General features: G+C 40.8%; 1 protein-coding gene across 1 annotated transcript in view; it reads left to right on the top strand.

The window, feature by feature from the left end:
• The first annotated feature begins 1,182 nt into the window (after positions 1-1,182).
• ADAMTSL1 (ADAMTS like 1) overlaps positions 1,183-13,278 on the top strand; it is a 390,585-nt gene continuing 378,489 nt past the window's right edge. Inside the window, exons 1-2 of the mRNA XM_044265608.1 lie at positions 1,183-1,382; positions 1,799-1,873. Coding sequence (XP_044121543.1) covers positions 1,278-1,382; positions 1,799-1,873 — 180 coding nt within the window. The 5' untranslated portion in view covers positions 1,183-1,277. The remainder of the gene's footprint in view (positions 1,383-1,798; positions 1,874-13,278) is intronic.

Here is a 13,278-nt window from a genome sequence, read left to right as displayed (position 1 = left end):
GGATTTTTACTGTCCATTTTTCTAAGTGAGGGGCAAGGTGGATCCCTGTATCCCCTGACTTTCCTAGCGGGTTGAAAATGAGAATTTTAAATCTCTTCTGTCTTTGATAGACCATGTGAAGTAAGTAACCTGACATTGAACAAGCTGCTTTTCTTCCCCCTTCTGAGAAGCAATGCTGCAGGTATGTATATGGGCAGACCTGCCTGTACTCACATGCCCATTATGTCTTGATCAGGTTTTCCATAGTTGTGTGTTTCCCGACTCTTGTCAGTATTTTTTATTAATGAGAGGAACGTCTTCTGCCTCTACCATGTGTGTTTCTGGGCTATCGGGAAATCTACAAAGGAAAAACATCCTGGCAACACACCTATAGAAACGGAAGGTCAAGTTTGCTATTTCATTCTCTCAAACACTCAATGATTTTTTTTTTTTTTTTTTTTTTTTAGCAGATAAGGGGAAAGACGTCCCTTGTTTGACACTTGACACTTCCCTAAAACTGTCATCAAATCCTCCTCTGGTAGAGTCAAATCTTGATTGCTGGTGGATTACCCAGACTTAGACGCTTCCTGACCTTCTCTTTGCTGTTCCTGGCCTTGTCCTCATTTCACTGCTCATTAGCACTTCCTCTGGAGCCTCTGCTGTCAAGCGTCTTGCAACAGTAGAAGGGAAGAGGAGGTGGGCTCCCTTCGGCCCTTTCTGCTGCTGAGTTGTAGCTGCTCTGATAAAGGACTCGGATAAGGAGGAGGCTGAAACGGTTGGTTAAAAGGTTTGGGGATTAACTGAGGATTTAATTCATCCTTTCTTTCCCGCCCCTGCCAAAGCAGATAGTTGAGAGTTGGCAGTGTGTCAAAACGAGGAGGTTCCTCAGCCCCAAATTTCAGCCCCACTCATCCCAGTCTTTGTTAAAGGGCTTTTTTTTTTTTTCTTAAACCAGAGGATCTAAGTTTCTAATTGTGCCTTTACTGTAAACCTTGGATATTTTAAATAGTCACTTTACAAAGAAGCAACTTGCTCCCCGCCCCCCCCACCCACCCTAGATCAAGTCATTAATACCCAAACGTAACTTACGTCACTATTTAGGTTTAGTAAGGAACCTCCAAAAACTTATATAGCCTCCCTTTTCCGAGTCAGGAGAGAAAATAGAAGAACTTCATGGAAAAGGAAGAAAGCGGCTGTACAGAACACGTTTCAACGGCCCATTAAGTCAGTTTTTGTCTCTGGTTCTTTCCCTTTATAGCATATGTTATATATTGACAGGGATTAAGTTTCTCTCCTGAATGGAACAATACAGAGTCACAGGGAGCTACTGTACTTTACAAAGCAACAGGCATCCGCACAAGCAAATGGCAAACAGAAAGGTATCTCAACAAAGAACCAACCAGGTTAGTTACAAGGAGAGGGCTTTGCTTCATCTTTTGCAATTCGGCATCTTTTGCATTTCTCTCTTGCTACTGGCTCACGCTCCGCTCGCCTTTCTTTTTCATCCCGTACCCCCCCCCATCCTTTTTTTTTTTTTTTTTTTTGCTCGCACTGTTACACTTTCTCTCTGTCCCCCGGCTTTGTTATTCAGCATGTCTGATTAGCAGGAGCCTGATTGGCTGGCTGCCTGCTCCGAGAGAGATTCCATTCAGCTTACCCCCCACCCATCCACCCACCCACCCACCCTCGGTCAGGAAATGTGAGCGGGGCTGATGGAAGCTGATAGGCAGGGCTGGAGTGTTAGCACCAGGACTGGATGTGACAGCAGGCAGAGGAGCACTTAGCAGCTTATTCAGTGTCCGATTCGGATTCCGGCAAGGATCCAAGCATGGAACGCTGCCGTCGTCGGGCAACTCCTGGCACACCGCTCCTCTTCCTGGCTTTCCTGCTCCTGGTAAATGCCTTTTCATTTCAATACGTGGCTATTGCCACTTAGTCTGGGTGCTGTTGGGGGGTAGTGTGTGTGTGTGTGTGTGTGTGTGTGTGTTGATCTTCAAACACCAGGTAAAATAATTTACACGATTAAAAAAGAAGAAGAAGAAGAAGGAAAAACTAATTTCAGAACTTGAACCCCAGCTTTCCAAGCCAAATAAAGTGCGCTTGACTTTGGGAGATAGCGAGAGGTGTATAATAATCTCCAGACTCGAGCTTTGGGATCTACTGCATAGAGTTCGGTGAGCTGGGGACTGTGTAAATAACGTGGTGTGCATGCTTGGAATTTGGGTAACAGACATCCTGAAATCAAACTCAGTCACTGTGGTGTTCGTGGAATTTTTGAAGGATGGGCTGCAAGGGGCTTTTCTCCCCACTGCCTTTTATGACTCCTTCTCCCTCTCTGCACACGTGCTAGGGAACCAGGTAAAAGAGGGAAGGAGAGACTGTTTGCAGCCAACCCAGATTATAGCTCATAATTACTGTAACTCCTCTATGGATACAAGTTAATGCTAGTATTTATGAATTGAGGATTATGGTCTTTGATCTCAGATCAGCTCTTAAAGAAGAAGAAAATGCTGACTTTGTGTGTGTGTGTGTGTGTGTGTGTGTGTGCGCGCGCGCGCGTGGCTGCTTTCCATAGTCACAGTGATAAGATGCTCTGTACTAGAATCAGCACACACTGCATTTTTGACTCAAAGTAAATGTTCCGTTGTGTGTGACTCATACTTGGTTTTATGGGCAGAAAATGAACATGGACTGTCCAAAAAAAATCTACACTCAAAATATTAATAGCAATGCACATTTTTTTTAAACCAGAGCGTTCTGGGCAGGCAGCTTCATAAACCTCATCTGAAGGTTCGATTCCAACATTTGCACACATCGATTCCAAACAAACGTGATTGTAGCTCTCCTTGTCACATTTGTGGCGTGCCAGCACTTCCTCGGAAGGTAATAAGGCAAGAAGGGAGCAAGGTAAAAACATAACGAATATATAGGTTGCATCGATTCGTTGATGCTAAAGGAATGTTATGTTCTGATTAGACTCTGACAAATTTGATCTGTGCTATGATTTTGAAGAAGGAAAGCAAGCCATTTGGTACAAATTGAAAAGCTCCACAAAGATTCATCAGCTAGAGTAATCAGACAGTGTTTAAATATTTTATACATTCCCACTTCTTATTTGCATCATTGTGGCCAAGAAATCATAATGCTGTGCTGCAAATGCTATAAATATAGAAGCATATTTTCAGATTTTCAAAGACATTTAAAGGCATGCTGAATTTTAAGCAGGAACGAAGTTTTAGCTGTTGTGAGGAATATGAAAAGCAGAATGTTTAGGTGTGCCTTATGACCGGGGAGCAAGCAATTTATGAAAGTTGTCTCATTTTTTCCATATGGGATGTGTTACTTATATACACACCATTAGTTTGCCTCATCTTTCCTTCTTTGTGATTTTTTTTTAAAAAGTGTGTGTTTGTTCCCCCATTTAATTACATCATAAAGCCAATTACCAGTACACGTTGCTTTTCTCATATCTTCATATGAAATATGATCTCATCATATTTTGGAAAAACTGTCCCATTCAGAAATAGACTGTTTTGCTACCCATTTGGTAACTGCATTAGATCCCTCCTTGACATCTTGAATGTTAGTATCTGTATTTGAGCATATAATTAGACTTACATGGGGGAAAAAAGGAACTGTTTATATCAGATTTAAAACACAAAACATACTTTGTTTAAATCACAATAATTGTATTGTGAGGATAAAATGAAGTCAAACCCAGGTTTGGTTTAAGTCTGTATTTAAATGAATTGGGATTCTGAGAATCACAAGAACAGACTGGTGAGCACCAAGAGATATCTCTGTGCAGAGTAATAACAGCATAGGTAGTACCTTCCACGGATTTTATGTCTAAATGTGCCAAACACCAGGCCAGTTGTTTGAAAAGTGTTACAAGGAATCTGCACAATCATCTTGCAAATAGACATTTTTTTAACATATTTTGCAGATAGAGGAACAAGCTTATGTTTGAAAGCAAAGGTCAAATAATGGAGAGAAGATAACTTGGTTGCTTTGTGCTGTGGTTGTAAAATGTTTAGCAGTGATGGAAGCAATGATGTTAAGTCGGTCCCCAGTCTTCGTTGGAGACATTTAGGGTTTTAGCCTCATCTTGAGCATTAAAGAGACGTGCAATGTCATGGACACTTTCTACTTTGGCTCATGCACTGCCCCCTTCAGCTCTGTAACCACAATTAAATGATGGGCCTAAGAGAAAGTGACCTAGAGCCTCATCAGCCGTTGACTTAGACCTAGAAGTGTGACATTGTCCAGCTCGACCTTCGATCTGGCTGGAGAAATTGAACTAGGTGGCTTGTTTTTCCCCTAACCATTTTAAACATTAGAAGAGTCTATCTACTCTGATAATCAATTTATTTGACTTTTGACTTTAACTTAACTTAAATGGAAGACATCCTTTTTGTTTAGTGGTGAGTCCAGTTTCTACCTTAAAACCATGTTCATTGTCACCGACAGCTGCACCATCTGTATCATGGCTTCGTTCTTGGGGGTGTGTGAATATCGAATATTGTTCACCCTCAGTTTTGTCAAAATCCTTTCCTCTTGGAGCATGCTTCCTGAAAGAATGAGGTCCCCATGTCTTTTGTATCATATTTTCCTGCAAAGCTCATACTTCATAGACTTCTTTTGTACTCTGGGCACACCATAGGACAGTATACTGATCAGGAGATTTCACCCTGATATTTGGGTCAGACGAAGCCACATCACCCCGCTTCCTCACTCTTCCTATCCTGCTCCCCTCTTTCACTCTCCCTCCTTTGTCCCAACTGTGTAGCTCAAAAGGAATGTGGCAAAAACCATGACTGGCCATTGACATATGTGTCCGTCCAAACTTGAAGTCAAATCACTTCTTGTCAGAAAGGCATTTAATCAAATTTGCATTTGCTTTTTGTTTCTTTTAAGTGGTTTTAAGCTCTTTCGCCTGCTATTGTGGGAGTTGCAAGAGTAACACTCGGAATTATAATAAAGTACATGTGTTTTTCTGTTAAATTTCTTTTTCTTCTCTGCACTAATTTATACATGGAAACTAGTCAAACACAATAGCCCGTTCCCTTCAGTCGCTCTGGCACTGTCCTCCACTATTATCTAAGTGCATCTATCTTGGATGGCGAGAAGCACCATTAGCTTGTGGAATGAATATTAAATCCCTTATTTACAGCAGATTGTGGGCTGCTCCAATGAGTGGTGTGTGTGTGTGTGTGTGTGTATGCACGCACATGTGTGTACGCACGCACACACAGGTATCTTTCTATAACTGTTCTCTCTACATCTATTTCTTATTTGCCTGCCCAGATTGTTTTTAAATCAAGCTAAGGATTTTCACCTGAATCTACAGAACATAGTGAGGTATTTATATATACATTATTTTCTTCATGTTTTCGTGAAGTTTCTTGTCTAGACATGGTCAGCTGCAGTTTTGTTTCCCTGGACTCCTGTTTTTAGTGTTTCGATCTGTTCAGGACCATTTTCTGGCCCCTTTTCTTATTTTCGTATGAAGCAGTGCTATTTCTTCATGTAAGTGGAAGGAAGTATGTCCAATAGTGGTCACTAGTGAACTACAAAAGAATTCTCTTACACCAGGGAAGTTTTCCTTGAAATACCACCTGGATATTAAAAACTTTGGATAAAAGAGAAAGAAAATGAACTTGTGGACTTATTCGATTGTGCATTTATAAAAGTGCTAATACATTTTGATTCTGCTTTACCATTGTGTGTGAATAAGGTGGAAAGTGGTCCTCTAGCACACCATGGTGTAGGCTGTTACTCAAACTCAGATGCCCCACAAAGTTCAAATAATAACAAAATTAAGGTCAGCATTTGTGTAGTTTTAATCAGTAAAATGTGGCTAACCACTGTACCTTACTCATTTAAAACGAAACAAAACAAAAAACTCATCTGTGTGGTTGCATTTTGCACAGGAGACACAGTCTGGACCTTTGGTTCTCCCTTTTATTACAGATTAATCAAAATATAATTTTAGACTCTTTTGGGGAAAATATTGTGTCCTCTGAATGTCTGCATTTCGTGCAGCACCTAATAGAAGGGCTTTTACACACATGTGTCAGAGCTGTTTGTGAACTAATTTGGGGGAGGAAAGGACTCACAGAGGCTACGACCTGGCTCGCTAACTCTCCACACACGTGGTGTTCCCTTCACGTATACAGTCCAGTTTCTCTGGTCAAGTGGCAGCTCTGCTTTAATATTGTCTAGTTCGGGTTCCAGGTCTAAGTGGTTCAGTTTCTCCAATCTCATTGTTTCATTCTACCCTTCCCTCATTCTGCATATTCTCCCGTTTCTTGTGGTCTCATGAGTAGAGTGGCCGAGAAGTGACCTCGTCTGGCATGAGGGCCCTTGCCTTTTCTTGAGAGAACGCATTCCTTGAATCATCATGAATAACCTACCAGTTAAGTGCGTTGAGATAATCAGAGGAAAATGTGTCTAAATCAAGTTTTACAGGCTTGCTGTTTTTACTAATTTTCTTCTTCTGGAGAGCCGGCTTCCAATTTTGTGTTTTCACCAGAATGAGACAAGTTCATGTCGTTTTCCGTCTCCATCATAAAAACCATACCGTGTGGTTGAATTTTGGCTTGATCGGCAGTGCTGGCTCATGAACGGCTTAGGACTGGCATACCAGAGGTGATGTCAGTCCTAAAAGATCCTAATTGAAATAGGCCAGCACAGCTGTGTGGGGAGCCTGCCTATTAACCGGGGTAAGCTGTTGCTATCAACCCCTTCTTTCCATGAGCTCAAAAATAAATGACTAAATCTCCCCAATTCCCGAACTTCAAGATTAAAACCTACATTGAATAAAGCTTAGCTGTTCTGGTTTCCCCTCCCTGGGGATTTTGTTAACTGGAGCACCCAGCATGTGGAGGGCAGTTAGGAATTTTCTGGTCATGTCAGTCAAGAAGCTATCCCGATGGTACTGGTCTGTAGCCACCAGTGACCTCTGGCTTGCTATCTGTTGGATTTCCAGAGGCTCAGTGTTTATAAATCAGTGTGGATATTTTCCTACACTTATTCATGATCTCTATTTCAGTCATGGGCATATTAGCTTATCTTATGAACTACTACAACCTTCTCTAGGAGAAATACCGTAACGTCTATTTGACTACCTTACCCCAAATCCTCCAGATGTTTGGGGAGCATTTAGCGATTGTTTGTCAGAAGCACAAAAAATTGTAATCTACAATATTTTAAGATGTCATTTCTTCTAGTTCTTGGGCTCCCCACATTTATTTCTGTCACTGTATTTCTCCTACTGTGTTTCCATTCCTGTCTACTCCACAAAACCGTGGGTGGTAGCAGGAGTGACTTGTCCCTCCCACCTCTGTCAGGATGCCTGGTAATTAGACCTCAGTGAATGTTGTTGAATGGATGAATAAAAGGATGGATAAGAGAGACTTGGCAAGAAGAGTTGAGAAGAGGACGCCTGGCTGGATCAGATGGTTAAGCCTCTGCCTTTGGCTCAGGTCATGATCCTGGGGTCCTGGGATCGAGTCCCTCATGGGGCTCCCTGCTCATTGGGGAGCCTGCTTCTCCTTCTGCCTCTCTCTCTCTCTCTTTTGAATAAATAAATAAAATCTTAAAAAAAAAAAAAGTTTAGAAGATGGTAAAGTACAAATAGGTGAACATCCATTTTACCTGTGAGACATTTCAGTAATTCTGGCTTGGGTAAGACCAAGTCAACCACCTCATAAGTTCTAAAGAGAGGACAAATATTTTGTTTCTCTCTCTTTTTTCTTTCTTAAACATGTACATCCATACAATGGACAAGACGTGAATAACAATCTCTTTTGCTGCTGATAAATAGAATGAATGTTGCATGTTTCATGTCTTTTTTAATCCATTTGGTTCACAAATATTTCTCCTTTTATGAAATATTTCTCCTTTTATGAAATTTGCCCTCAGGAAGAAAATCCTATTTGGCACACTCTTATAAAACTGGAAGGTAGCCATAAAGTCTCAGTTTAGCAGAGATAACGCTATGGATTCACCAAGTCATTTGTTTTTATGACTGGACACAAAAATAAACTGCATTTTTCATCCTTTTCCATGATTGGATGGTGCGATGTGATTGAGTTTTAGTCAGTGGGATGGAGTTAGATGTGACAGGTAGCAGTTCTAGGACGTACGTCTGCCATGCCGTCCTCCCAGCACTCAGCATTTTGTCTCTCTTTACCTGCCTGCTGGAGGCAGAAACGCCAACAGAAAACTTCAAGGCCTTAGGGAATGACAGAGCCACCAAGTAAAAGGTCTGGGTCCCTGAATGACTTCCTGGAGCAGAGCCTCAGACCTGAACATTCGATTACCCACTACCAAGAAATAAACCTTTGTAAACCTTTGTTTACCTTTGAGGAAAGGTGTTGCTTGTTATACTGGAAATCTCTTAAAATTAAAAATTAAAATTAAAACGTGCTGGAAATTTAGATGTCATGCATACGAATACTCACTTATAAGTCAGGCTTAATTCCACTTTCCATTTATTATATGGAAAAACTGAAATGAGAAGATGCCATGTCATCTTCATGATGGTTTAATCTTTGTGGTGCGTAACTCACCACATACCCCCTGAGTCCTGAGCACGCTCTAAGTATACAATAAGTTGCACACCACAAAGACTACAGGACAAACAGGAAAATGGGACCATGCTCCTTTTTCGAACAGAATCCAGGAATTAGTGGCACAGTAAGAAAATGGGGAAACGAATGAGGAGTGGCAGGGCTGTGGTCAATGGTTAGAACAAGAGCAGAACAAGACCAACCACCCCAGCCAAGGACATAGAACCCTCCAGACCAAAGGAAAGGCCAACAAAACAGAAAGAGATATGGAGAAGCAGAAACCGAGGCACCCACCATGTTGCTCTCCAGACAGAATGTCAGTAGATGAAGGAGTGAACAAGTGACAGGAAGGGGAACAGACACATAAACGCGAAACTCCCAGATATTTCACACAGCAACATCCAAAGGGAAATGTCTATCTTGAGTAAACCTAGTCACAGCTATCTCTAATCTATTTTTTTGCAGATGTCTCAGGTGTCATGAAAAAGCACTCGTTTTAGAGTGTAACCATCCGGGCTGTAGCATGCGTAGATCACCTCTGTGATCTTGCTCTAGTCACAGAACTCACTCCCGCTCTGCTCCTCATCTGGGTGTTATGATTGCCCATCCCACCTAACTCTCCTGGATGTCGGGAGAGAGAAAGGTGGCATTAAATGTTGAGGTGTTTTGTAAACTCTATAGAGTACTCTAAAATTTCAAGTGATTACATTCATTCATGGCATTTATCTGTCACCAACAGTATACTCAACACAGAGCCAGGGTCCATGGAAGATAAAGACAGTTCTTGCAATGAGGAAGGAGCTTGGTAGTTCACTGGACATTTTGTTGTAGTTATTTTTAAAATTTTTCACAAGCACTCTTCTGTAGGGAATGGTTCTCTGATGGGCATGACTATTTTCAGTTGCCCAACAAACTGGCTTGTCTTGTAAGGAACTCTTCTGTACCTGTGTAGACCCTATCTGTTTAATCCTACCCATGTATCAATGTAAATTACAGCTTCCCACAGATTATTAATGTGTATTATCTTTATGGATATTATCAGACAGTATTTGGCTTCAGACATTAAAATTTGTTTCCAATTTCCACAGTTCAGAATATCAGTTTATGTCGCAGAACACACTAGAACATTTTTTAGTTAAGACAAATTCCTCAGGGAAAAACTTTCCTCGAAACAAATTCTTATCATTGTGAGAATTACCATTAATTAGGGTGGCCAGCAGCAAGGGCGTTTTCATCTGCCCCAATATGACTGGGGATCACTTTGGCAGACTTTGATCTGATGCAGTTTCTGCTACATTGTGCTTATTTTATAACAGCCAAAAGATCCGTGTAAAAAGCAAGCATATTCCGTTTGGGATCTTATCTCTGTCAGTCCTATTGCTTTAGTAGTTACATCTACCTGCGTCCCGAGATTTTTCCCTACAATTCTTATTGAAATAAATTAATTATAATAAAACCAGAAAGGCCTGGTGCATGCAAAGGGGGACAGTTGAAATAAAGGGAATAACAGAAAAATCACATGTGGGAGCATAGACCATTTATAATATAGGAGATTTATTCCACTTCTGAGGCAAGAAATTGCAAGACTCTAATAGTTTCACCACCTGTGAATTATTTGGGTGCACTTCATAAGCGGGTTCTTTCTTCTATTTGTTTAAAGAAATAAGTGGTATGTTCGCCAATTCTACACTACATTAATTTTCACAGAGTTTCCATTTTCATCTTCATTGCTTTTTCAGATTTTTTTCCAAAGCTTCTGCCATTCTCCAACTAAAGCTTTGGGTATTTTCCCCTTCAATTTTTGTCCAGGGACTTTCTCTAAGTCAATTCAGTCTGTTGGCATAAATGTTGGGACAGAAGAGGGAAAGAGTATGATAACCTAAGACATCCTGACATCAATTCCAAGAGCACTAAAGAATTGAGACAGGAAATTATGAGCAACCTATAATAAATTCAAACTGTCCAATAAAATAAATAGACCTCACTTGGTTCCCATCTTAAGGTATGGGAGGATGTCTAGTTTCTGAGCCTGCTCAGCTGCCTCGTCTCAGTCCCCATATGAAGTGTGTGGGGGTATTGTGCAAATGTTGTACTTGATCCGCAGACCCAGAAGTGAAAAAGTAAATGGAAACAATAAGAACCTTTACTGTTCAGATGCAGAATGAGATTTCGGGGAAAGGGGTTTTTTTTAGTTTGTTTTTTTGTTTTGTTTTTTCTTGTTTTTAATAGTTTGTATTTTCATTCTAGTTGTTACAACCATATGTCATTGAAACCAAATATAATTTCCCTGATGGGCCACGTGCTTTTATTCTGACGTTGTTGCTTGTAGCCAGTCCGAGGTAACAAACATGCTTTGATATTACTATTACAAAGAGAGTTTCACTGATACTTGGATCCCCAGGGCATAAATTCACAGCATTTTAGAACGGAAAGAAATCTCTAAAATGGCATACAATGTGACCTTAACTAACTGGGATCTCTTTGAAGGCAGGCATTTGGTTTTATTTTGTATTGGATATAATTATATCCCCCACACCAGACAAAGAGTTTGATTTATACAAAGTGTTCATGAATAAATGAATTAATCACCTAACCCAGCGCTTTCATTTTGCCACTAATCAGATGTAAAATATAAATGTTTGCAAAGAGATTTGAGACATATTTGCCAGGAAAACCTAGTAGTTAGGATCCAGATCCTGGAATCTGGATCCCTTTCCTTTGAGTCTGTACTCCCTCGTTTTTGTTTTGCGTTTATAAAGAGAGCTCAAGGTGTGGGGGAGGGAGAGGAGGGCAGAGAAAGGAAGAGAGGGAACCTGAGCACAGCTCCAAGCCCAGGGCAGGGTTCCTGGCAGGGCTTCATCTCATGACCCTAAAATCATGACCTGAGCCTAAATCAAGAGTCAGATGCTTAACCAACTGAGCCAGTCAGAGGCCCCGAGTCTGTACTACTTTGAAAAAACAGTTCGTTCTCTTTCTGTTATGTCTTCTGGGACCTTTAAATAAGAGCCAGCCAAGCTGGCCTTGGTAGAGAGGGGTTGAAATGTTGAAATGTCATATGCAGAAGAAACCACGGAATCCATGAAGCTGCCGGAAAATCATCCTGAGTAAAAACTCAAAGATCATCGTTGGTTTATAAACATGAAGATAACCTAGCAAGAAAGTGGGGGGCGGGGGGGATTAGGGTCTGTAAAACTTGTCGCTTGCCCTAAACCTGTGTCGTATCAATAGAGCTTCTTTATCTTGCTTTCCATATCAACGAAAAATGTGAAAAACATGGTGAAGTCTATGGGGAAATAATTTCACGTGGGACCTCGCTCGTAGTAAGTAACCAAGAAATGTTACTCCCCTCCCTTCCCTCGGTGCAAATTAGCATATTCAATGAGAGCCTGGGTACACTGTGTTGAACAAAACAGACATGGTTCTAAAGACAGGTCTTTCCACATAAAATGTCAGAAAGGATTGAGAAGGGGAGCAGGGAGGCAGGAATTAATTGGCCATTGGTTTTATGTTGCTGTCATGGTATTATTTTCTTTAAACTGTGTATTTAACTATCGCTGATGTAAGGGTGTCTCTGCCTAAAGAAATAGACACATTAATTCATTATTTATTGTGATTCAAGAAAGAATGTGTAGGAAAAATTCTAAAACTCTCAAGATTTATATTTAAGCTCGCTTCTTCGAGTTCTGCTTTCTTTTATTTTCTGGAATCCTCTTTTTTAGTCATACTGACATAAGCTTAATGCAGCTATTACTTTGTCTCTGTGTTTATTGATACGTTAAACACCTGTCTTCTCCACATTAGAACTACACTTAAAACAGGCTCTCATTCAAGGGAGTAAAAAGCCAATCAGTGGCACACAGAACACTAATGACAGTAGATTTTTTTCCTTAAGAGATTTAGCTTCCTCTGCGGAAACCATTTGTATGCAGGAACTTTATGAATCTTCAGGTATCACGCTGGTAACCAGCCGGCAAGGAGGGGTTCCGGTTTCCTGTTACTTCTGTTGTGTCCCCGTTTCCAGCCCCAATGTGTCTGAATCCAACAGCTCTTCTTATCCCTGATCGTTCCCCCTTGGCTAAGTTCAATTTGGTAGAGGTGGGACTCACATCAGTGGGACATTTTTTGCCTCCAGATTCCAGGATCTCGATTTTAAGGAACCCATCCAGTGCTCTGTGTCCATTTTTACGTTCTAGATCATTGAAAACAATGGTACCCAGATTTTGGGATTTCATAGACAATTAAAATTTCAAAAGTAAATGAAGATGTGTTTACCGGAAGGTAGGGAGTATAGGAAACAAATGCAACATTTCTGTTTCTTTTTTATTTTGTTAAGGACATCAATAAAATAAAGCGCGGTCACCTTACTTTCGTAAATGAAGAGAGTGCTTGCTTCAGGGTGAGAAACACTTGACACATATCTAACACTCATAATAATCTTGGACTGCTTACAGTTCTTTTCCCCCATGTTCCAGGTAAGGCAACGGGGCACAGAGAGTTCATTCCTGTTAGTAGCAGCAAAGTGCCAACTCGAACTCAGGCAGAGTTCATTCCTGTACTAGCTTCTCCATACTGTCTCAGTAGGACAAGAAATGGAAAGGCTCTTGGAATAAGCCAGAAGTTCCAAGTACAGACTTTCAGAAGAAAATCTAACTAAACCCATTTAGCTTCACAGAAATCGAACCAGTGTCCTGCTGTATCTTTTCTAACTCTTCCTACCAGTGAA

The sequence above is a fragment of the Neovison vison genome, chromosome 9 (assembly GCF_020171115.1).
Source record: "Neovison vison isolate M4711 chromosome 9, ASM_NN_V1, whole genome shotgun sequence".
In the NCBI taxonomy this organism is placed as follows: Eukaryota; Metazoa; Chordata; class Mammalia; order Carnivora; family Mustelidae; genus Neogale; species Neogale vison.
The sequence above is the reverse complement of the archived record's forward strand: the minus strand, read 5'-3'. Positions and strand labels throughout refer to the sequence as shown.